The sequence below is a fragment of the Orycteropus afer genome, unplaced genomic scaffold (assembly GCF_000298275.1).
Source record: "Orycteropus afer afer isolate SDZICR_OR568_19922 unplaced genomic scaffold, OryAfe1.0 scaffold00036, whole genome shotgun sequence".
Taxonomy (NCBI): domain Eukaryota; kingdom Metazoa; phylum Chordata; class Mammalia; order Tubulidentata; family Orycteropodidae; genus Orycteropus; species Orycteropus afer.
In genome coordinates, this window is record NW_006921623.1 from 1,626,324 (window position 1) to 1,650,601 (window position 24,278).

Below are 24,278 nucleotides of genomic sequence, written 5' to 3' on the forward strand. Positions count from 1 at the left end.
CTGGTGGTCAAGAGAGCATATCTGAAGAGTAGTGGTCCCAGCGCCAGGTGGGAAAAGGGAGATAGTAAGCATGGACCAAGCTTTTCTGCTTCAGCCCGGACTAGAAAACACTGGAGGTTTCTGGCAGGGCCCAGAAGTGCTGTTCTGGGGCTGATATGGAATTGCCACCTGCTGGTCTCCCACTCCAGACCTATCCCAAGCATTGTGTGGACTGGGTTTCTAGAGTTCTCTGCCAAGCATTTGGAGCTTGGCACCAGCCCCTCTCTGCCTAATGGGCTGGAATGCCAGCCTAGGGAAGACTGTGGGCTGCCCAAGCCAGTGTCTGCTGAACGACTAGATGTCTGCCTACTGCTCAATGATCTTGAGGGGGTGCAGAGGGAAGCTTGAGTCCCCCGGGGCTGAGGTCCAAAGCTGCCCAGCCCTGACATTATTACAGATCTGCAAAGGGAGGAGCCTACAGCCAGTCAGGAGCAAGGGAGATGATAACCATTGTTATTGTCAAGTGCTTTCACGTGTTATTATCCCATTTATTCCTGACAACAGCCCTGTGAGGTAGGAACCGTGATGATGATTATGATGATACTCATTTTACAGGTGAGGAAATTGAAGCTCAGAGAAGTTAAATGACTAGGGCAAAATCACCCAGCTACTGGGCCACAGGGCTGAGCCAAAACCAGCACCTGCATACACAGCTCTGGGAGTCCTGGAGGTCGTCCCCAAAATATCAGCCCCCCTCAGGAACCTCCTCCAGCAAAAGGCTCTGGTCCTGATAATCCTCCCAGTGTTTCATGTGCTTCAGTTCCCCTCTCCAAAGCTCCCTTGTAGACACAGCCTGCACTTTTAGGGTGATGGAAGGGCTCTGGGGCTCCCAACTGAGCTTAAATTAGATGAGGAGGAGTAAATAAAGGCAAAGTGGAAATCTGGGAGCTGGATTCCAGGCTCTGCTACTATGTCGCCTTGGGCGAATCATCAGTTTTCTGTACAACAAAGAGGTGAAAATGGATGATCTCTTACGGCTCTCGAAGTGCCACCTTGATAATGTGTGTTCCTTCACCAGACCCACCTCAGATGCAAGAATGAGGAGTCAGGGAGAGCCACCTGCAGTGCAAGATGTTGGCCTCTAGGGGGATCCCTTTGCACAAGTCCAGTACCTTAGCCATTTGGGAAGGGTGACAGTGGGGGAACCTCTGGGGTCCTAAACTCATTTAGAGCAGAAGGCTTAACTCAGTGAAGAGGGTAGGTTCTATCACACAAGCATTCCCTCACCAGTGGACCAAGCAGCAGGTGACCTTTGTCCAGAGAAGCACTCTGGGGTGGAACCTGGAGGTGGAGTTCAACCCCCTCTTTACAGCTGCCTCCCCCACCTCTACTGCTCCCCTCACTGCTTCCTCTCATGAGCTGCCTTTTCCTCACGAGGGATCTGACCAAATGATTCTAAGGCCATTCCAGCTCAAACGTTCTGTGTGATTCCAAAAACATTCCTGCTCTCCCCATGAGTTAACTCAGAAGAGAGGCCCATAGGAGGGAAGCTGGCCATACTCTTGAAATGTCCAGCATTGTCAGTGCAGTGGGTGAGGGTAGTGGCATCCCCTCAACGCAGGAGAAGTTGAGGAGAGGAACCAGATGGCATTTGGACTGAAATATTTTGCTGGTTTTGCGGGCTGCAGAGATAGGGTAGTCTCTGTGTGCCAGCTGCATATTTGAGGGAAGTACTTAGAGTGAGCAGGATGTACTGTGTGGTTTGTAAAAGCCAGGCTCATCTCTTGTGCTGTGTGCATGTGTGTACATGTATGCATGTAGGAGTTTCTCAGCATCATGCCAGCTTCCTGTAGAGATAGATGTACTGTGTGGTCGCTGGTTGAGATCTAAGGTTCTGGACCAGCTGGAGAGAGAGAGCAGGTACACCTGGCAGGGCTCTTTGACAACTGCTTTCCTTGTCTTTCAGCCCATGAGGCTCCCAGTCCCCTCTGAGTGCCACCCTGAAGGATGTCCCAGCTCTCCTCCACCCTGAAGCGCTACACAGAATCGGCCCGCTACACAGATGCCCCTTATGCCAAATCGGGCTATGGCACCTACACCTCCTCCTATGGGGCCAACCTCACTGCCTCCTTCCTGGAGAAGGATAAGCTTGGTTTCAAGCCGGGGCCCTCCTCCAGCTTCCTTGCCCGACCCCGTACCTATGGTCCCTCTTCTATCCTGGACTATGACCGGGGCCGCCCCCTGCTGAGACCTGACATTGGGGGTAGTAAGCGGGAGGACAGCCAGACCAGGGGCACTGAGTGGCCTTCAGGGAGTGGACTTAGCGGGGGCAGTGGATTACCTTATGGAGTGAACAGCAACTCTCTCAGCTACTTGCCCATGAACGCTCACGACCAGGGAATAACCCTGACCCAGAAGAAATCCAACAGCCACTCAGACCTGGTCCGGGATTTTTCCAGCCTCAGGACCTCAGATAGCTACCGGATAGACCCAGGGAACTTGGGCCGGAGCCCCATGCTGGCCCGCACGCGCAAGGAACTGTGTGCCCTGCAGGGCCTGTACCAGGCAGCGAGCCGCTCTGAGTACCTGGCCGACTATCTGGAGAACTATGGTCGCAAGGGCAGCACGCCTCAGGTGTCCACCCAGGTCCCTCCCTCCCGAGTCCCTGAAGTCCTCAGCCCCACCTACCGACCCAGTGGCCGCTATACTCTGTGGGAGAAGGGCAAGAGCCAGACCCCTGGACCCAGCCGCTCCAGCTCCCCAGGGCGAGACACCATGGTGAGTTTACTCTTGGGGACCCAGGTGATGGGCTGGGGAGGGAGCTACTGATGTAGAATAGCCAAGATTAGGACTCCCAGTTTAACTGATAAACTATGGCAGAGGTCTGTTTCCCAATCCTCATGGCTGTGCCCCTGCAGCCCAAGAGGAGGCAAGTGATGTCATCTCAGTAGATCTGGTGCCCTCACAGAGCCGCACCTGGGGGAGGGGCTTTCCAGATCTCCTAGGAAACCCACTTCAGGACCTGTGTGCTCCAGGGCCATCCAGCAATGCTTTGGGGAATGCTGTGCACCCCCTACACACACTGCTGTCCTTACCTTAGCCTTTTCCACCTGACATACCTGGGGCCACTGCAAGCTCTGCCCTGTCCTGGGCTAGCTAGACGCTGGGTCTCCCAGACCACCGGTGCTCCCTGTGGCAAGATGGGCCTCCCTGATCTGATTGGGTCTCTCCTCTGGCTCAGGCTTTTATCCCCAGCCTGGAGACCAGGGTTATCATTTGGGCATAAGGCATCAGGGACGAGGGACTCTCCCCTGACCAGCAGTAGCTGGCTCAGAACTGGTATGTTTGGAAAGAAGTACTTATGGGTCTTTGGGGAAAATGATGGAGAAATTTTTGTTTAGACAGTACCTCTATATTGCAGCCCTCATTGGGCTGGAACAAGGGAGCCTGACCAAGGGCTGACATGGCCTCACTTGCACATTGTATCTTTTCTGTAGTTATCAGTGTACCCATTAGGTGGAGAGCTCCCAGAGGATGAGACAAAAATCATGTCTTATCTCAAGATCCCTCAACCATGTCTCAGCATAGCATAGCACAGAACTCAGCTGACCTGCTGATTGCATGAATGGAAGAATGGAAGGATAGAGAGATGAATGGATGATGGATAGATGGGTGTGTGGGTGGGTGGACAGACAAGCATATCAGCAAGAGGGTTGAGTGTTGTACTTGCCCCATGACTTAAAAAAAAAAAAATCTTTATTGTGATTTGGGTGAAAGTTTACAAATTCATTTTCCATACAGCAGTTCATACACATTGTTTTATGACATTGACTGCAATTCTCCACAATGTAACAGCTCTCTTCCCACTTCCTCTCTGTAGTTACCTCTTCCCTGTGTCCTTCTTTCCTATGCATTCCTGCCCCCTGAGGTATCTCCCTGTGCAAATACTGCCCTTCTGTTCTCCCATGATTGATCATTCTAAGGAGTGTATCTACCTACTGTAAATGTTCACACTACATGCCTGTCTATTATTTGGCTGGAAGCCAGGGGAGTGAGTTCAATTTTACACCTGAAGGGTAACTAGGGGCCATAGTCACGGGGGGTCTTACCAGCCTCTATCAGACCAGTAAACCTGGTCTTTCCTGGTCTTTTTTTTTTTTTTTTTTTTTAATGCTGCTTAGGGGGCTTTTTTTTTTTTTTCAATGATTTTGAGCTTTTTTCCTCATTTTTCTCCCACTCTCTCCAGGATCTCCTGCACTGATCCCTTTCGCAGTGGTTGACAGTGGTAGCTGGGCACCATCTAGTTCTTTTGGTCTCATGGTCATATGGACTGAGGTTCACATGGTCCACTAGTTCCTTGGACTAATTGTTTCCATGCATCTTTGGTTTTCTTCATTCTTCTTTGCTCTCTCTGGAGGAGGAGAGAGCCATTGTTGCATCTAGATGGCCGCTTGCAAGCTTTTAATACCCCAGTTGCTACTCACCAAAATAGGATGCATAACAATGTTTATGTGTAGTATGTTATGCCAGTGGAGCTTGATGTCCCCTGTGCCCATGGTCCTAAGCCCACAGGTCCACCAACTCACTTGTCAGAGTGGTTGACTGTGCCTAAGAAGTTATCATAACTTTGCCCTGTTAGTTCTAGTTATATGGACATTTGTATTTACATACAAATATATATGTAAAAATATTGTCTGCTAACCTTATTATATATGTATAGGTATATTCTCTTTTGCCTAGACATACTTGATCATTCAGCTTGACTACCCATCTATTTACCCATAGATTAATGTTTCTCATCACTGATAACACAATATTATATATGCAAAGGGGTTTATCTCTGTTCTCTATACCTCTTGTGCACCTCTCTGTGTCTTCCTTTATCTTAGAGTGATTGTGTTGGTCACTTCCTTTTGGTATATTGCCCTTCTCTTCGCCCCAGTCAATACTTGTCTCTATCTATCTAGCAATGTTCTCTCCCCTTCCATCCCTGGTGATAAACAAAGACAGTTTCCTTCCATATATAAAACTTTCCTTGCCTTTCCTACTACAATATTTGTCCTTCTGTGATTGACTTATTTCACTCAGCATAATGTTCTCCAAGTTCATCCACATTATGCTATGTTTCACAGATTCTACATTATTCTTTAGTGTTGTGTAGTATTCCACTGTGTGTATGTACCATAGTTTGGTTATCTGTTCTTTTGTTGACATCTGCCCCATTTCTTTATGTACACTTTCCCTATTCCTAGGGCGTTTGCTTTTGGAAACACCAGCTGCTTAGGGGGCTTGCCCAGACAAATGGACTAGGGGCTCAGGACCGAGGGATGGGGCAGGGGTAACAGACCTTGAAGCTTGTCGTAATTAAAAGTCCCTAGAGGACAATTTTGATAGCATTACTTAAGAGAGTCTTGGCCTCGCTGGGCCACTTGTGAAACATCATGGGAGATACAAAAGTTGGGGCCTCCCAGAACATTCAGACCCTGACAAGGCAGGATTGGCTACACTGGAAGGTTAGTATAGAAGAGGAATGGGAGAGGAAAGCTAGCATGGGAGAAGACTCCGTGCTCTTGGAGGGGCGTGTGCTGTGCTTGGAGTGGAGGGTGACATCTCTGGTGTTGCTCATCCCGGGGGCAATTGAAAGTGACCCTCAGTCCTGGGGGCCTCTAAAGGGACTCCCTCCCATTGCCCAGAAGACAAAGATTCTGGATGATAAGCATTGTTTTCTCAAAGTGGGGTCTGCAAATTCCCTGTATCAGAATCACCTGCACAATTTAGCAATCTAGAAGCCTGGGCCTCACCCAGACCCCCTGAATCAGACTCCAGGCAATCTGCCCTTTTAACAAGCTATTCGGGTGATCTTGATAAATGCTAAGGTTTGTAGACCCACCCTCGGTGCCAGTGGTGGGGTGGGGTCCTCCTCCTTTACGGCTGGTCACATTCCATTGGAATGCCCTCAGTCTCCTCCACAGAAGTGTATCTCACCCTCCCTGGAGTCTTCCATAGCCCACAGTGCTATCTCCACCTCCAACCTGTTCTCACCCCAGGTTTGGGCAGTTTTTCCATTTTGTGTAAGCACTGCAGAGGAGTGACAGATCACCCTGGGGCAAAATCAGCCACTCTAACATCCTTCCCTCCTCCCAACCAGAGGCAACTCACAGCACACCAGTTAAGTGACTAGTAATGTCCCTACCATTGGGCTCATTTTCACCTGGAGCTCATGTTCAAGGAAATACCAGGCGTGAGAGGTCCCTCATGGGTCAACATTGTGAGACCCTTCTTTAACCTTCCCAGCTCTCTGCTCACCACTCTCACTCTCACTTCCTGGAGCTGACTGCATCTTGCCCAGGTAAGGACAAGCCAGCACAGGGGGCCTGGACCACTTCGTTGTAAAACAGAGTCCTGCTTCCTTTCATATCTCCGTATACTATCTTCTCTTCTCCTTCATACATTCATTCACACAGCTTACTAGCAGTGTGACCAACCTCAGATAAGCTCCTGAACTTCTGAACCCGCTTCCTCCTCTGTAATTAAAGCAAAGATCCCCAGTGGTGCAGCGGTTAAAGTGCTCAGCTGCAAACAAAAAAGTCACTGGTTCAAACCCACCAGCCGCTCCGTGGGAGAAAGATGTGCAGTCTGCTTCCATAAAGATTTTAGCCTTGGAAACCTTAGTCTGTCCTATAGGGTGGCTATGAGTCAGAGTTGACTGATGGCAGCAGTTTTTTCTTTTTCTTTTTTTTTTTAATGAGAGAACAGTTCCCACTTCGTAGATTATCATGAGGAATCAAAAGGCAATGTGTGTGTAAGTGAATGGCATACAGTCAGCATTCAATAATGTTAGTTCTCCTTGAACCCTTCCAGGTGCTATGGGAGGCAGGAGATGTGTGAGCCAGGGTGCTTGCCCAGCAAGCATTCGTAATCAATTTGGGGAAATAAGGTCTTAAATAGCTGCAAGAGGGGGCAGCCCTGAGTGTTGTTAAGTGCCATGGGGGTGGGAGAAGGGAGAGGTCGTCCAAGGCTGGGATGGGCCGCTTGTGACCGTTGGAATAGTTTACCTCTTTAACCTTGCACACCTAACATCTGAGCTGTGTTGTATTTCCTCATCTATAAAAGGGAGTGATCATGCCTGCCCTACCCACGTCACAGCAATGTTATGAGACTCAAAGCAAATAATAGATACGGATGAGCCCAAAGCCAGTAAAAAACTACGGAATGATTAATTTCAACTTAAGGGGAAAAAGGAAATTGCTAGAAAAGGAGCGTATGGTAGGTCAGATCCAAGAGGAGATGAGAGTGGGGAGGGGCCCCCCTGTGGGAGGAACAGAGAAAGTGTGGCAGGGTCTGATGGAGTTTGACTCCTCCATGATCCTTTAGGGCAGACCGGCTCTCTGGGTAGCTAGCCAACTTGAACTACAGCTCACACTTTTAATAAAGGGAGGTCCACAGCTGGCTTCCACGAGGAAGTAGAACAGTTCTAACCAGACGCAATTCCTCTCATTAATACTAACAGCCAGCATGAACTTGGAATAGCACAGACTCAGCTGAACATGAGTAAAGAACTGGGGGTTGTTGTTGTTAGGTGCCATCAAGCAACCCTAAGTACAACAGAATGAAACACTGTCTAGTCCTGTGCCATCCTCACAATCCTTGCTATGCTTGAGTCCATTGTTGCTGCTATTGTGTCAATCCATCTTGTTGAGGGGCTTCCCCTTTTTCACTGACCCTCTACTTTACCAAGCATGGTATCCTTCTCTGAGGACTGGTCCCTCCTGATAACAAGACCAAGAACTGGGGGAGGGGGCATGAGTTCTGAATACCTCCCCCATGCTTGCATACCCCAACTCACTGCTATGGAGTCAATACTGAGTAGAACTGCCCCATGGGTTTCCAAAGCCATCAATCTTTAAGAAAGCAGACTGCCACATCTTTCTCCCACAGAGCAGCTGGTGGGTTTGAACCACTGACCCTTCAGTTAGCAGCCAAGCACTTGTTTAACCACTGTACCACCAGGGCTCCTCCATGCTTGCATAAGCATCTACAAAATGCCAGCCCAGGAGGGGTGATAAGATAATGATGGCCTGCCCTGAGTCTCTACCTCTTGCTTAAAATGCATAGCGATGAGGAGGGATGTGATGATCCAGAACTAGTGGGGAAAAAAGCTTTCACTACCCCCATGGGGACTCCAAGCCAGCCCAGGTGGCTTGGCCCTGCAGAGAGCTGGGAGCCTGAGTACCCAACACCCCGCACGTCATCTCACCCCCTCCACCCCACCTCTCCTGTTCCCAGGGCCTATGGAAGGACAAGCTGTTCCCACTGAGCCCTGCCAGGGCTGTGCTTTAACCCCTACAATCCTAATCCTCCTCCGCTCCACCCCCTCCAGCTGCTCCCTCCCCAGCCCTGGCATTGGGCCTGCCCCACCCAGCCCAGGCCACCTCTCCTCTCCCCAGGAAGAGCCTGGGGTTGGCCCAGGGCCCTCCAGAGCACAATCACCAGGCTGGGCACCTGCTCCCTGGATATGGCTCAGCACCTAGCCCAGCCTATTCTCCCCCCTACACAGTTCCTTGCCCTCTGCTCTGGGACCTGTTTCTAGGACCAAAGGATCTGGGAGCCAGAGTACCTGGGTCCTATTTGCAACTGGGACTGGTGACTCATCTCCCCAGGCGCTGGGTTCCAGCTGTTTAGTGACAGTGAGATTATATAAGCTTAGATCATGTGACTTTTTTCTGGGGTGGGACTTTGGACTTGAAAGCTGCCCTGCAGTGAGGGAGGGGGGGTTACTCCAAAGAGCCCAAGCTGAGGACAGCTGAGGCTGCCTGAGAGCTCCTGGGTGAGAAATGTGACCTTCCTCTCTTGTCCCTTACCTTCTCACTCTGTCTTATTTATCCAGCCTGGCAGGCAGCCTGAGACCCTGGGGCCTGTCTTCACACAACCCACCCTCCCCTCACTCAGCCTTCCAGAGAAGATAGAGCTTCCCGACAGGTTTGATTTGAACCTACGTTAACAACATAGGAAGGTCACCCAGAGGAGACCTTCAGCTAGAGGGGTCCTGAGGCAGGACCAATACTAGCTGCTGAGAAGGAAAGAACAATTGTTTGTGGTTTGTGACTAAAGCCAGCACAACACTGATCCTTCCATCCCTTGAAGACCAGCTGTGGCCTGTGGCCTGTGGCCTGGCTGGTGGCCTTGGTGCTGCCTGACCCAGGCTGTTTTCTCAATCAGTGCTCCCAGTTCCATCCTCTTTGCAGCCTCCCCCATGCCCAGCCCTCCAGAATGTCTTAATGAGTTAATGTCGTGCTGAGGCGGGGCTCAGCAAAGCAGAAGTTCATCCAAGCCTGGAAGAATGTTCCCTGCCCCTGGGGGAGCCGCTCCACTGACCATAGGCTTCAGCAATGAACATCATGTTCAGAACTCACAGCCACTCATGTGGCCTCTTTGTACCCTCTCACCTCAATGGATGTATAAAACTGGTACCCCGGAAGTAGGGAAATGTGTAGGCTTCTGGTATCCAGCTGGTTCAGACCAGACTGCCCTGGGACTCACAGGAGTACAGAGCTTCCTCCCACTTACAGTCCAAGTAATGAACAATGCAGGGGAGCAGAGCATTCTACGGCAGGTCAGGTTGGGCAGACTGACCCGCCCTCTTCAAGGTGCACCTGGGGCTGAAAGCCAGGAATCCATAAGCCCAGCCCCTAACAAGGACCATAGCCCCTACACTTTCATCCCAGAGTCCTGCCATCTGTCAGTGAGTCCACCAGTCTGCTAGTTTGCAGTGGTAGCAGCAGATGCATGCTGGAAGCGTTTGCCTGGGCATAGGCAGCGTTGACAAACCCCAGGCCAAATTTCCCACTAAAATCTGAGGATGTGGGAGACTCTCAGTCTTGGCCTTCACAGAGTTAACCCTGACTTTAATTTATTTATCCTCCAACCTGTGCCAGGAAGAATATGAGGTGAAGAAAACCACTTACCTAACAGGACACAGGCCAAGCCCAGGCTCTGAGAAATGACCATCTCCAGCTGCAGGAATCAGCCCAGCTCAGATATACTCCATGTATTTGAGGCACAGAGTCACGGAGCCAGAGCCAAATTTGAATCCCAGAAGACCGTAGCCTTTGTACCCATAGGCTTCCAGAAACAGCAGTAGGGAGAAAGGGGCTCAGGGGGGCTTGGGTAGCAGAGAATGAGCCACAGTTGTTCTTTGTTGGCCGTGTCCTGAAGCAGTCAGACCTGCCTGACCCAGCTGGACCCTGTGAATTTTTCCCCTTGGCCCCAGACTTCTCAAAGAGCTCCTGCACAGGAGTTGTCCCCATCTGGACCTCCCTAACCTTCTGCATCCCAGGAAGAGGGTGAGAAAGTGCAGGTGGAATTCCAAGATGGCCTGGAATGGGTGTGCTCAGATCTATTGGATCTAAATCACAAGGAAATGACTGGATGCTACAGTGAGGTTGCTCTCATGTACGACCAGACTCACACCCCACACTGAGGCTCAAGGGGATTTCCAGGGTCCCAGCAGAGCCTGTCTATAGATGAGATCAGCCCATTTATCAAGCACCCACTAAGGGAACTCACAACCTTGTCCTTGAGGAGGTTCCATGCAGTGGCACAATCAAGACAACCCACACACAATCAAAGAGTATTTACAAACGACTTAGAGACACTTATAAACCAAAGATAAACATATTAAGATAAATTAATATAGTGTAAACTGAATGCTAGCAGACTGAGGCAATGCAGTTATGGGGTATTTAGAGCTGGGTGGGGTTAATTAGGGAAGGCTTTGTGGAATAGGTGAGTTTGGAGCAGAATTTACAAGGTATTCGGCAGGGAGTAGGAAGAGCATTCCGGGATTTCTTAATAGCTATTGAAAGCATGGCTTTTGGTATATGACAGGTGTGCATTCAAAGCCCCACACTGTCATTTATTAGCTTTGTGGTTTTGGCAAGTCACTTGGCCTCTCTGGGCTTAAGGATTTTCATCTATAAAATAGAGATACTATGTCATTATATTATGAAAATTAACTGAGATAATATATATAAAGCACTTAGCCCAGTGCCTGGCATTTAATAAGTGTTTACTCAGTGGTAGTTTTGTTTTTTAGTGAGAGAAATCAAGTGCTAAAGCAGAGGATAAGGAGCTCTGGTGGCATAGTGGGTATGGCTTTGACTGCTAAGCAGAAGGTCGGCAGTTCAAATCTACCAGCTGCTCCACAGGAGGAAGATGAAGCAATCTACTGCTGTAAAGATTTACAGACTTGGAAACCCAGTGGGGGTCACTGTGAGTCAGAATTGACTCAATGGCAGTGGGTCTGGTTTGGTTTAAAGCCTAGAATAAGAGCAGGTTGGTTAGGAGCAGGGAAGACTACTACAGAAGAGAGAGGGTGGAAAGAGCCTGTGGACGACCCTACAAACAGGGCCACCTGTGGCTTTTGGACTGGATTCAAGAGTCAGGTGCTCTAGCTGTGTCAGGGGAGAAGAGTGATGTGATCAAAACAGCACAAAAGAACAAACATTGCCACAAACAGTGTAGGACTAGCTTGGAAAGGATGTAGCTGGTAAAAGGGAAACCTGGAGAAAAGTCTGTTACAGTTTGTCCAGGGTCCATGTTTGGTCCAAGTCTGGGTGAGGGCAGTGACTGTGGAGATGGCCCCTCCTAACACTGCTTAGTGCACAATGCCCTCAGCCACTCCTCCCACCACCACTGCTGCCACACTTGGGGCAACCTCCCTGCTCTCCTCTCATTAGCACAAAGTTGTTGTTTTGTGGGTGGCCTAGGGTATAGCCCATACATGTGTCCCAGACCTTCCTCATGTGGCTGTGGTCATGTGTGCAGTGCGCGTGTGTATGCGAGGATGAGCATGCCAAGAGGAACAGAAGGAGCCCACAGATGAGTAACAGCACACACTGCAGCCTCTCTGAGTATTTTTAAATGCTAAAAATACTGGCTAAAAATAACCAGCAAGCTCCAAACAAGATACTTTCTCTAGGCAGATTCCTGCAGGCAGATAGGTGATGGGGGATAGAGTCTCAAAAACAAAACTCAAAGACCACCCCCCCCAGTCCTGAAGCATTGTAGCCATTAGGGCCAGAGTAGTACACTCACGCCCATGCCAGCTGAGCATCTGCTTCCTCGCTATTCTGTTCCTTGCTTCCACCTCCGAAAACACATCAAAATTTGAGATTCCATATGAGAGAGAGAGAGAGTTGTGTAATTGGTTAGAAAAGGCCAGAAAATGTTCTTTGCTGGGTCCAACAGGAAAGATGACCTTGTGTACCTTATAAAATATGAGTGTTGGCTCTAGATAAAAAGGGGGCAAGGTACTGGTGCCAGACTAGAACTAGGGGGAATAGAAGGCTTAGTTCCAGAGCCATGAAAAAGATCATCTTAACGTGGGCCTGCCAACCCCCTCAGACCTTGTGGATGTTGAGCTTCACAGGGTCTAAACCAACCCAAACCAAACTCACTGCCGTGAAGTCGGATCCCACTCATCACGACCCCTTCTTGGGTTTCCGAGGCGGTATCACTGTGGAAGTAGATTGCCCAACCTTCCTTCCAAGGAGTGGCTGGTGGGTTTGAACCTCCAGCCTTCTGGTTTGCAGTCAGATGGCTTAGGCACTAGGCCTGAGAGTCTAAGGACCTCCTGAGAGTTACACAAAAAGTTTGCACGTTTGTGCATTTTTCCCTGAAGAGAATACAGATTTTTCATCAGGTTCCCAAAATGTTCTGCAGCCTCAAAAGTTAGGAACTGCGTGCTGCCCTGCTGGACGCTCACCCCGCTGACAATCTTGGAGATGTGTCCTCTGCGGACCCCAAAACTAATTTCTCCAGAGTCCCAACTCCAAAGTTAGTATTGGGCTCCGCGTTCCGGTCTTGCCTCCCGGGGCCGGCAACTCTTGGAGACAAGCTGGCCTGGCAGGGGGTCAGCAGGCCTGCGGATCGCAAGGGGCGGGACCCGCTGGGCAGCCTGGGTTCCCTAGCGGCAGCCGGCGCCCGAAGGGGTGGGGGCGGAGCCAGAGGCGGCGCCCCGCCCCCGGCGCTGACGTTGCGCTGCCCTAGTCGCCCTCGGGGCCGCCCGTCTGCGGGAGCGCGAGAGCCCGGTACCGGGGAGGTTGGCGGTGCGCGCCGTGGAGGTTGAGGCGAGAGGGTCTCGCGAGCCAGGAGAAGCGTGCGCTCGGGCCCCGGTAGCAGTTACCGCCGGGCGCCGTGGACTGTGCTCTGTGTGGCCTGGCCGGCCTTGGCGTCTGGGCTGTGGAACTGCGCGAGGACACCCCCGTGCCCCTTTAGCCAACGTTAGGTGTGGGGCCAAGCCCGCCGCCCGCTCCCCAGCATGCGCACCTCGTACACCGTGACCCTGCCCGAAGAGCCCCCCGCGGCCCCCTTTCCCGCCCTCGCCAAGGAACTACGGCCGCGCTCCCCTCTCTCCCCCTCCCTGCTGCTGTCCACCTTCGTGGGGCTCCTGCTCAACAAAGCCAAGGTACGCGGGACCCTTTTCCGGGACCCCTACGCCGCGGACCCGGGGACTTGCCTCCTCCCCGGGGCGCTTCCTCCACCGGTCGGCCTCGCGCCGGTAGACTCGGGGACGGATTCTTCCCAGCCCCCATCCCTCCTTTCCCAGGGTCTCCCGGCAAGGAATGCCCCCTCCCCAGGTGATCTCATGCCTACTCGCGGCACCCTCCCCTTGTTGAGGTCCCAGCCCCGAGTCCCTGGAGTATCCTTACCTTTTCCTGCCCTCCTGTGACCCCGACACCAGGTGGCTCTTAATTCCTGGCACCTATCAGGACAGGTGCAGGAAAGCGTAACCTTGACTAGTTCTCCGTGTGTGAGGGGACGGACAGCACACTGGATTCTGCGGGTGTGACTCCTTCAAGGCCAAAACGTAGCAAGAAAGACTGCCTCCCCTCTTACTGTTCCCGAAGGGCTCTAGGGCTTGGTAACAGGGGACTCTTGACCCTGTGAAGGGCAGAGGAGTTGCAGACAGATGAAAGGAGAACTTCCCTTTCCTTTCCACTCGTTTCTAGTTCTGCTAAGTGGACAATGGATTTCTCAGGTGAGGTAGACATCTCAGAGTAATGCTAGGACTACAGGCTGGGCGCTGCCCCCTTGAGGAAGGGAGAAGGGGCAAGAGTTTGACAGGTCTTATGTAACAGGCACCAGATCTCGTGTTGGCAGTGCGTGCATTGCCTGGTGCCAGGGCCACACTAGTCTCCTTGGCTGCATCCAGGACTTATAGCTGACCCTCACGGCACAGGTGAAGTAAGCAGGAAAGCCCTTGCTGGGGTCTTGTGTGTGAAGGAACAAACCTCTGTTGGTCTTCCTTATGGCCCCTATGCGCAGATGTTGCCTTCGAATTAACCCAGAGAGGGCTCTTTGTGAGCCACCTGGCCCTTGACTGGCAATGAATGCTGTTTACTGATACAGAACTGGCATTTACTCTCTATAACAGTGATTGCTACTAAGTCAAAATTAGGTTTGCTGGTGGCTAATTCTAAGGAAGTTCTTGGACAAAACTTTCTCAACTCTTTACACATGAGCCCCAGCCTAACAGCTGGAGTCATTTCCTTCCCTCCCTGTAGAAGCCTAGCTGGGCAGGCCCTCACTCCACTTCTCCAGTTCTAGCCTCTCCCTGTCAGCCCTGAGGTAGGATTGTTTTCTCCCATAAGAAAGGTCACTCCTGGGACATTTTGTTCTTCTCGGGAATGGAAAGTGCTGACTTTCCCTGGAGCTCCTGATTTCCTATTCATGACAGAAGAATATCTGGCTGGGCATAAAGCAGCCCTATTCTCCCCCACCCCCATTCCTACTCCCTGGCTCATGCTGTCCAGCAGCCTTTTATGCAGGGCGCTTAAAAATTGCCAAGTGGTTGAGCTCAGGTAATTTTAGACAAAGGCATGACCTCCACCCTAACAAAAACTAACAAAGGGTCCCAGCAGTGCCCAAAGGAGCTTCCCCATCTTTCCACTCCCAGGCCAATAGAAGGGTTAGGTTCTTGAGACTAGTAACCATGAGTGACGACAACATGTTTTTCTTGACCTTCACTCTGTTAGGTTGTTAGCATCTTTGTAAAGCACCACAGGAGTGCCTCAGTAGAACAATGACCCCAGTTTCCCAGTTCCCCACCCCAGTTAGTGCTGTTGCCTCCATCGAGGGTCCACTTTGGTGGACACTGACATGGTCACCAGTACAATAAGGCTTTGTTTCTCCAGCCTGTTTAGACAAATGTGTGAGGTACAGGGGGTAAGAACTGAAAAACCAAAAAACCAAAGCCACTGCTATCGAGTCAATTCCGACTCATAGCTACTACCCCCGTTGGGTTTCCAGGGCTATAAATCTTAGATTACCTCATCTTCCTCCCAAGGAGCAGCTGGTGGGTTTGAACCTCTGACCTTCAGATTAGCAGTGAATGTCTTACTCACTACATCACCAGAACTCCTTAAGAACTAGTAAAGCAGTGCCAAAAATAGGTGTAAGAGTACGTCTTCTGCTGTAAGCAGGCTTTCATGTTTAGTTTTGATGGAGACATCTGCAGTGTTTTGCTGCACCCTATGAGGGTCCAGCTAGGTCTACCTGAAAGTGCCAATAAGGTCTTTGTCCCAGGGAATTATGTGTTTCTGGCCCTCTTACTGGAACATCAGGGTTTAGACTATCAGAAAGGTAAGATTCAAATTTTGTTTTTGAGACCATGTATTGCTAGTCCTGGCAGAGTTCTTTAAAGATGCTTATAGCCCACCGGCTGCCTAGCCTTTCTCTCAGGCTGCAGATTTAACCAGGGTTATTTTCTGGGTATGTTTTCTTCCCCACTTGTTAGTAGTATTAGACCTGGTAAGGGAAGGGGTTCTCTTGTGGGGTCAGCAGGGGAGTTCTCAAGAAAAGCCCTCCCTCAGTCTCCCCTCTCCCACCCCTTGAGCTGACAACCCCATGGGCTCTGAGCTGCTGACAGCCTCATAGGCTATGAGGCTGTCAGCACATGGCATGAGTAATTTTAGCTGAGTTATTTCAGGCTTCTGTTCTGATCAGGGTTGAGCTGGCCCCACGCATACCCCAGCCAGTGTTGCTCGAGAGTTGCCTGCTTCCAGGTCCCTCCCTGAGAGAGGGGGTGGCAGACTCATGGGAAAACTGCTCCTTTAACCCTTTAAGTCCTTAGGTTATCCGACTTCTTGGAGGTGTGCCCAGGATTAGCCGAGAGACCTTGACAAAGAGTGCATAGAGTCCTCAGCCTAGTACCTGTTCTCTCTCCAACCCCCTCACCAGCCTCCGCAATAGGGACTAGAGCAAAAGTGGCACCTTCTGCAGATGCTTACCTCTGCTTGGCCATAGTCTGCCATCACAAGGATTCCCAGCCAGTGGTTGGTCGGGGATATTGAAACTTGAGCCAGGCAGGGAGGATTCTCTCAGCCTATAATCAGCCCTTAGGAGTTGAGCTCAGCTGGAAGGAATTCCACCTGTCCTTGGCAGTTTGGAATGGCAGGCAGATAGGAGTTTTTCCCAGCTAAGAATCTAAACTCAGTTAAAGGTGTTTTGTCATTTTTTAAGACCTCCTTGAAGTGTTTGTCATGACAGTTTTCTATATTGGACATCTAGGATCATTTAAGATAGCACCTGGATTTCTGACTTGAAATTTCCTGTAGCCAGGAGTCAAATACGTACTCAAATATATGAATTCTTAGTCTCTAGTTCTAATCTTCAGTCTCCACTATGGAAGAGAATGGAGTGTAGTATAAAAATGGGGGGACATAGATAGTGAAAGGAAGCAAAGCTCTGGAAAGTATTTTTGTTACAGGTGTTCCTCAATCCTCTTTTCTATAAAGTACATAGACTAAGGTTGAAGCAGATAGTATGTGTAGCTGATGCGTATGGCTCCAAGTGGCAGAAAGTTGCATAAGAGCCTAGCACAGGCCCAGCCTTTCTGTCTTCAGCCTTATATGCCATATGTTTTTTGCTTACAGAATTCTAAAAGCGCCCAGGGTCTGGCTGGTCTTCGAAACCTTGGCAACACGGTGAGTTCATCCCAGACTACTGCTTTCCTAAGACTACCCCCAGGAGATCTCACCGGAGTCCCCTCCTGCTCCAGCTGACTCCACACCCTGCAGACCAATTGGTACCTGCCCTTCCTGTAAGGTGTTTCATGGAATTGCTAGGCTCTGTCTCATTCCCTCCCCTTAAAGAAACCCCTGCTGAAGAGAAGTTGCCCTTTTAACTGTCAGCTTAGCTGCTTTCCTGGATCCTTCTCCTCAAGGTCATTCATCACTTTCCACTTCTGTCCACCTCACCTATACCCTTTTGCAAACCTCTGTAGTATATTGGCAGTTACGTCACCAGTGCAATAGTAGGAATTCGCCTAACTTCACTCCTTTCACTTATGAAAAAGAGGAACTTGGAAGCTGTGGGAGGGTTCATTTCTGGGATTGACAGGCGAGCCAGAGAGCCTTTGGTACTAAGTAAGTAGAAATGCCGGACAGGGCTCTTGTCTCCCCTGCTGATAGTCTGGGTCGCCTGTTGCAGTGCTTCATGAACTCGATTCTGCAGTGCCTGAGCAACACCCGGGAGTTGAGAGATTACTGCCTCCAGAGGCTCTACATGCGTGATCTCAGCCACAGCAGCAATGCACACACAGCCCTGATGGAAGGTGAGGAGCTGGTCAACGGACATGATCCTGCTTCCTCCTTGACACTTTTTTTTTTTTTTTAATTGTGATTTGGGTGAAGATTTACAGAGCAATTCACTTTCCATACAGCAGTTCACATATACTTTGTCTCATGTCATTGACCACAGTTTACCACAATGTAACAGCTCCCCTCCCACTTCCTCCCCATAGTTACCTCTCCCCAATGTCCATTCCTCCATACACTCCTGCCCCCTGAGCTGTCTCCCTGTGCATAAGCAGCCCTTCTTTCTCCCATGATTGTTCTCTCCAAGGAGTGTATCTACTTGAGGTAAATGTTTAACTCATATGCCTGTATTTTGTTTGGCTGGCAACCACAGGTGTGGGTTCAATTCCAGACCTGAAAGGCAGCTAGGGGCCATAGTATCAGTGGTTCCACCAGGCTCTATTGGACCAGCAAACCTGGTCTCCCCCCCCCCCTTTTTTTTCTTTTTTCTCCAAATGATTTTGAGTTTTATTCCACATTGTTCTCCCTCTCTATCAAGGATCTCCTACATAGATCCCCTTCTAAGTGGATGACAGTGGTAGCTGGACACCATCTAGTTCTTCTGGTCTCATAGTTGTATAGGCTGCAGATCAGATGGTGTACCAGTCACTAGGACTAATTGTTTCCATGAATTTTGGTTTTCTTCATTCTTCTTTGCTCTGGACGAGGAGAGACCCATCGTTGCATCTAGATGGCAGCTTGCTAGTTTTTAAGATCCCAGTCGCTACTCACCAAAGTCTCCTTGACACTTTTTCAACTCTACTCTTGCTGTACTGTTGCTGTTGTTCGATGCCATCGAGTCGATTGTTACTCATGGCGACCTGGTGTGACAGAGTAGAATGTTCCATGGAGCTTTCTTGCCTATAATCTTTATGAGAGCATGTTACCAGGTCTTCCTCCCACAGAGCTAGTGGGTAGGTTTTAACAGCCAGTTGTTCAGTTAGCAGCCAAGCACTTAACCGTTGTGCCCCCAGGGCTCCTCTTGCTGTACTAGCAGTTGTCTTTTTTATGTACCTCCCATTTTTCTTTCTTTGGCACTTTTTGTTGGGTTAGTATTAGTCTCTTACACTGAATATCTCATCTGTCCTCCACACTCTCACACTCTCCTCTCCCCTCTCCTCCCAATAGAATTTGCAAAACTAATCCAGACCATATGGACTTCATCCCCCAATGATGTGGTGAGCCCATCTGAGTTCAAGACCCAAATCCAGAGATACGCGCCGCGCTTTGTTGGCTATAAGTAAGGGCCTTGTGAATATGTCCTCCCCAGGGTAGGTGGGCAGCAATAGCAGGTTCTTGGGACGCAATAGTGTTCACTGTCTTTTCCTTGGGCTTAGTCAGCAGGATGCTCAGGAGTTCCTTCGCTTTCTTCTGGATGGGCTCCACAATGAAGTGAACCGAGTGATGGTGCGGCCTAAGTCCAACCCTGAGAACCTCGACCATCTTCCGTAAGTAAGAGTGCTGTGGGGAAGCAAAACTTTTGTGAAATTGAGTTTTTTTATCATGCTTTGCACTCTGACCCAATTCTCTTCCTCCCTGTGGTTCCCAGTGATGATGAGAAAGGGAGACAGATGTGGAGGAAATACCTGGAACGGGAAGACAGTCGGATTGGGGGTGAGTACATGGATGGGCAATGTCGGAAATGCCTGTCAAAAAGCCTGTGCTTTCCTTGAGAAGAACATGAAAAGTCCCAAGAATCCAAGAATCTTTCCCCCAGGGAACACTGTTTTGCCCATTGTCCGTGTGCTCACTGCCCCATGTCTAAGCATCTCATGTCTGTCTCCTCCCCAGATCTCTTTGTTGGGCAGCTAAAGAGCTCCTTGACATGTACAGATTGTGGTTACTGTTCAACAGTCTTTGATCCCTTCTGGGACCTCTCACTGCCAATTGCTAAGGTACATACCCCTGTTGCCCCACTTTTGAAACTCACACTCGTAACTTTTCATGTCTCTGACCTTTGACGTTTACTTTTGTCCCTCCCAGCGAGGTTACCCTGAGGTGACATTAATGGACTGCATGAGACTCTTCACCAAAGAGGATGTGCTTGATGGAGATGAAAAGCCAGTAAGTCGCCCTTCCATAATAGAGCAGATTTCCATGTGACCCCTCCGGGTAAGATGCTGATACTGTACATCCAGCCCAGGAGTCAGTTGCTGGGTTCAGGCCTTGCTGAGTCCTTTCAAGCTCAGTTTGTCTTGTGTTTCAGACATGCTGTCGCTGCCGAGCCAGAAAACGATGTATAAAGAAATTCTCCATCCAGAGGTTCCCAAAGATCTTGGTGCTCCGTATCCTTATGATCCATCAAGGCAGGAATCTTGTCTTTAGAGGGTGACTGATGACAAGGAGCCAGAAGGTGAGGGTGAACTCAAAAAAACAAAAAAAAACCCACTGTCATTGAGTCAGTTCTTAATCGCAGTGACCACCGTATAGGACAGAATAGAACTGTCCCATAGGGTTTCCAAGGCTATAAATCTTTATAGGAGCAGACTACCTCATCTTTGTCCCACAGAGCAGCTGGTAGGTTCAAACAACCAACCTTTTGGTTAGCAGTCGAATGCTTTAACCACTGTATCACCAGAGCTCCTTGAGGGTAAAGAGAGTAGGGGAAAATGAAACCTGTTAGATTTTTCCTTCTCTTGTCTGCTTTTCTGCTTCCTTAGAAGTGCATTTGCCCTTTTGGGACTCTCATCTCATTTAGCTTGACTGTATTCTTGCTACCCTGTTTGTCCTTAACTCACATCAACACCAGATCTGAAGCGGTTCTCAGAATCCAGGATACGAACCAGCAAGCTCACAACATTTGTGAATTTTCCACTAAGAGACCTGGACTTGAGAGAATTTGCCTCTGAAAACACCAGTGAGTATTTTTCAACAGAAAGGAGAGATACAGGAGGGGAAGGATCAAGGCATGGATGTCTGAAGACACAGATAGGAGGCAGACAGGAAGAAGCTATGAAAGACTGAGTTATGAAAAGATTGGGAATTAGAGGCAGGAAGGAGGGGACTTAGGAGCAAAGAATGGCTCAGGGGCTTAAAACCTTGTATTTCTTCCCCAGACCATGCTGTTTACAACCTGTATGCTGTGTCCAATCACTCCGGAACCACCATGGGTGGCCATTACACAGCCTACTGTCGGAGTCCAGTGACAGGCGAATGGCACACTTTTAATGACTCCAGGTAAGAGAGAGGTATTGGGTGGGGCACCAGGCTGTCAGACACCTATACCTCACCTATCTGTATGGCTTCCACCTTGACTAGACAAAAACCACCACACCCCAACAATGTCACATGTATAAATCTGCCACCCATTTAAAGAATCTGAAATAAGCAGAGAGGTTGGCTTTGTGTGTAGAGGAGTTAAAGCTCACTCGGCTGTGTCCCCAGTGACCTCCCCTCAGCAGCGTTCTGACTGTGCCCTGCTCTCTCCACAGCGTCACACCTATGTCCTCCAGCCAAGTGCGCACCAGCGACGCCTATTTGCTCTTCTATGAACTGGCCAGTCCACCCTCCCGTATGTAGCAGCTAGGAGCTACATCCCTTTCTCCCTTTCCCATGGTGATCCTACACCCAAAGTTGTTTTTTTTAAAAAGACCAAAAAGAGAAAAAAAAAAAAAGAAAAAAAAACTGACAAATAAGAGAGAAATAAACTAAAATAAAGGTGCCGAGCAGGAGTTAATGCAGCCTGGTCAGGGTTGAAGCACGGAGCCAAGCGCTCCTGAGCCATGGCCTGACGGGGAAGATCAACAGGATGCGGAGACCGGAGCCAGCACCATGCTCCTCAGCTTCTCTTGTTGTCGTTTGTTAAGCTTGTGGTGTTTTCCTGTGTGTAATAAACAACGGTCTGTGGGGGAGAAGATCCTCGTCCTTGCACTGTGGTCTGCAGTTCCCCCGCCTCTTGAGAAGATAGCGCCCTCTGGAGCCTGAAGGGAGGATCGCTGCCTGGAAATGTTGGCTCTGCGGGAAGAGAGCCCAGCGCCCCATCTTGGCCCGACCATGCTTACTGGTCCAAAAGAAAGAACACACATGAGCCAAGAGCCCTCTTAACGCTGCTAACTCCAGAGGGACAGACTAGGGGACATTTTGAAACAAGCTCTATTTGCATCACTCAAATTCTCAGACTGGAGGTGCTCTCCTTCACACCTTTTCACAGCTGCAGTGTTGTGTTGGCCTTTTTTTTTTTAAGTTTTCAGATACACCTTTTCTAATGCTAGCCCCTAGTGTGCTAGGTGGGTGTTGGTCAGGCCCCAAGCACAGCCACAGTAGACCTGGGATCTAACAAGGTTTTGGGGTTTTTTTTTTTTTTTTTTTTAATGTTTTGGATGGAATCTAGTTGCCTCCAAGAATTGTGCCTTATAGCATTTGGGGACCAGGGGGTAACTGCCCTCCCTGAAATATCCCTCAGCCTCTTCCCTTTTCCCCAGTGCCATGTCCTGAACTGCTGGGGGGAATCAGGGTCATACCCTTAAACCCCTGGCTTGGTTTGCATTGCAGTGGTGAAGAGGGAAATAGGTAAAAGGAGACTTCTTCCGATAGTGTATCGAGTTCTTCCAGCCCAATTCCTTAACCCACCCCTGGTCTACTTCCCAGCTGTTTGAAGGATAGCACAAGCACACCTATTCCTAGAGCTGCTCTCACCTTGAATTTATTCCCTTCTTACCATCATTTTTCTCCCTGACCTTCCTGCCATTTCACCCTGCCTCCTGCCTCCTGATAGCCTCCTAGACATAGGCCCTTTGGACCGAGTTTCTCAGGGATGCCCTTGCCGACCCTCAGCGCCTCTTGGCATTGGTCTTCAGTCCTACCCTGGGAACTGGCGCCTGGGTGTTTTGGGTCATCTTGCCTCAGTCATATGATTCGCTCCCATGAGCTTTTGCTCTAAGTAGTTGGACAAAACTCTGCTGCCCTAGAGAGTAAAATTGCTCAGCACTAAGGCGTGGACCTCTGTGCATCTTTGCACATCCGCACAGCTGGGCCTGGCTTGTGCCCCTCGGAGCCTGGAGCATTCCTGGGTTCTTGGAAAGAGACATCAACATCCTAAGTTTAACTGGCCTGCCACCCTTCTCCAGTGAAGAACTGTGAACCTGAGCCAAAGGGCTGGTGCACACTTGTTTACTGTGTAAGCAAGAGTAGAAGAAGGTCTGATGTACAGTGGAACCTTGTACAGAATAAATAATAGCTTTGAGAAATAAGTTGATGAGTGACAGAATCTTGATTTGGGAGGGATTTAAACCCAGCAAGAGCTCCTAGCATGTTTTGCCACTTTAACCAGATTATAAATTCCAAGTTCGGGAATTTACTGCCTACTTTATAAAATGTTCAGTTCTATAAAAAACTGAAATAGTACACATTTTCAACACACTGTTTTTTTCATTTAGATTCACCAGTTTATTTTACCACATTTGTTTATATATTCTTTTGGCAAAAACATTTAGGAGTAAGATATCGTTTCTCCACTTAGGAATACTTCAATACGCATATTCTGAAAATAAGGGCATTCTCCTATATAACCTGAATGCTATTTTCACACCTAAGATATAGTACACATTTCTTTAAGTAAGCAGCCTACTTTTTTACCTTTTTATGTTGGATACCTTTCTTTATAACAGTGGTGACCACATGTATGTGGGGGGGGCAGTTATGGTGACGTAGTGCCTACGGCATTTGACTGCTAACCAGAAGGCTAGCAGTTCATACCCACCAGCCACTCCTCGAAAGGAAGATTGGGCAATCTGCTTCCATAGTGATACAGCCTCAGAAACCCACGGAAGGGTTGCTATGAGTTGGATCCGACTCAACAGCAGTGAGTTTGGTTTTATTATGTATATATGTACATGTATACATGTATAAAATCAAACCAAAAGCACTGCCGTTGAGCCGGATCCAACTCATAGCGATCCCTCCTTGTGTTTCCAAAGCATTATCACTATGGAAGTAGATTGCCCAACCTTCCGAGTAGTGGCTGGTGGGTATATATACACGTGTGTGTGTGTATGTATATATATATATAAAATCCACTGCCATCAAGTTGATTCAAACTCATAGCAACTCCCATTGGGTTTCTAAAGCTGTACATCTTTACTGAAGTAGATTGCTTCATCTTCCATGGAGCAGCTGGTGGGTTTGAACTGCTGCCCTGATTAGCAGCCAAATGCCTTATCCACTGCACCAATAGAGCTCTGTACTCATAAGTATATACACACACACATATATATAACAAAAATTTGTCATTCTGGCACTTTTTACGTGCACAATTCAGTGACGTTAATGACTTTCATCATATTGTTCATCACCACTATCCATTTCCAGATTTTTCCATCACTCATCAGAAGTTCAGTGCCCTCAAGCAATGACTGCCTCCTTCCCCTCCTTCCTATCCGTGGTAACCATTAATAGACTGGTGTGTTAAACTGGGTTCTCTAGAGGAACAAAACCAGTAAAGCTTATATAGAGAGAGGGAGAAATTTTTTAGGAAAACAGCTCACCACTTATAGAAGCCGGCAAGTCCGAAGTTCCTGGATTAAACGTCAAGCTGGAGGCTTTTCCTGACTCTCGCAGCTGCAGAGGCTGAGGAGCTCAAGGCTGGGAGGCAGTATACTGGCTGTTGACGCCAACGAATGACGAATCCAAGATCTCCAGGCCGAATGGTGGATTGTTCACTCA

General features: G+C 49.3%; 1 protein-coding gene across 1 annotated transcript; it reads left to right on the forward strand.

The window, feature by feature from the left end:
* The first annotated feature begins 1,986 nt into the window (after positions 1-1,986).
* Positions 1,987-21,137, forward strand: USP2 (ubiquitin specific peptidase 2). The gene is made up of 12 exons (XM_007936426.2): positions 1,987-2,757; positions 16,917-16,967; positions 17,473-17,596; positions 18,747-18,858; positions 18,956-19,066; positions 19,168-19,232; positions 19,410-19,513; positions 19,602-19,682; positions 19,825-19,903; positions 20,368-20,475; positions 20,675-20,795; positions 21,050-21,137. Exons 1-12 carry the CDS (start codon positions 1,987-1,989, stop codon positions 21,135-21,137), a joined length of 1,815 nt encoding a protein of 604 aa, XP_007934617.1.
* Positions 21,138-24,278: the final 3,141 nt, after the last annotated feature.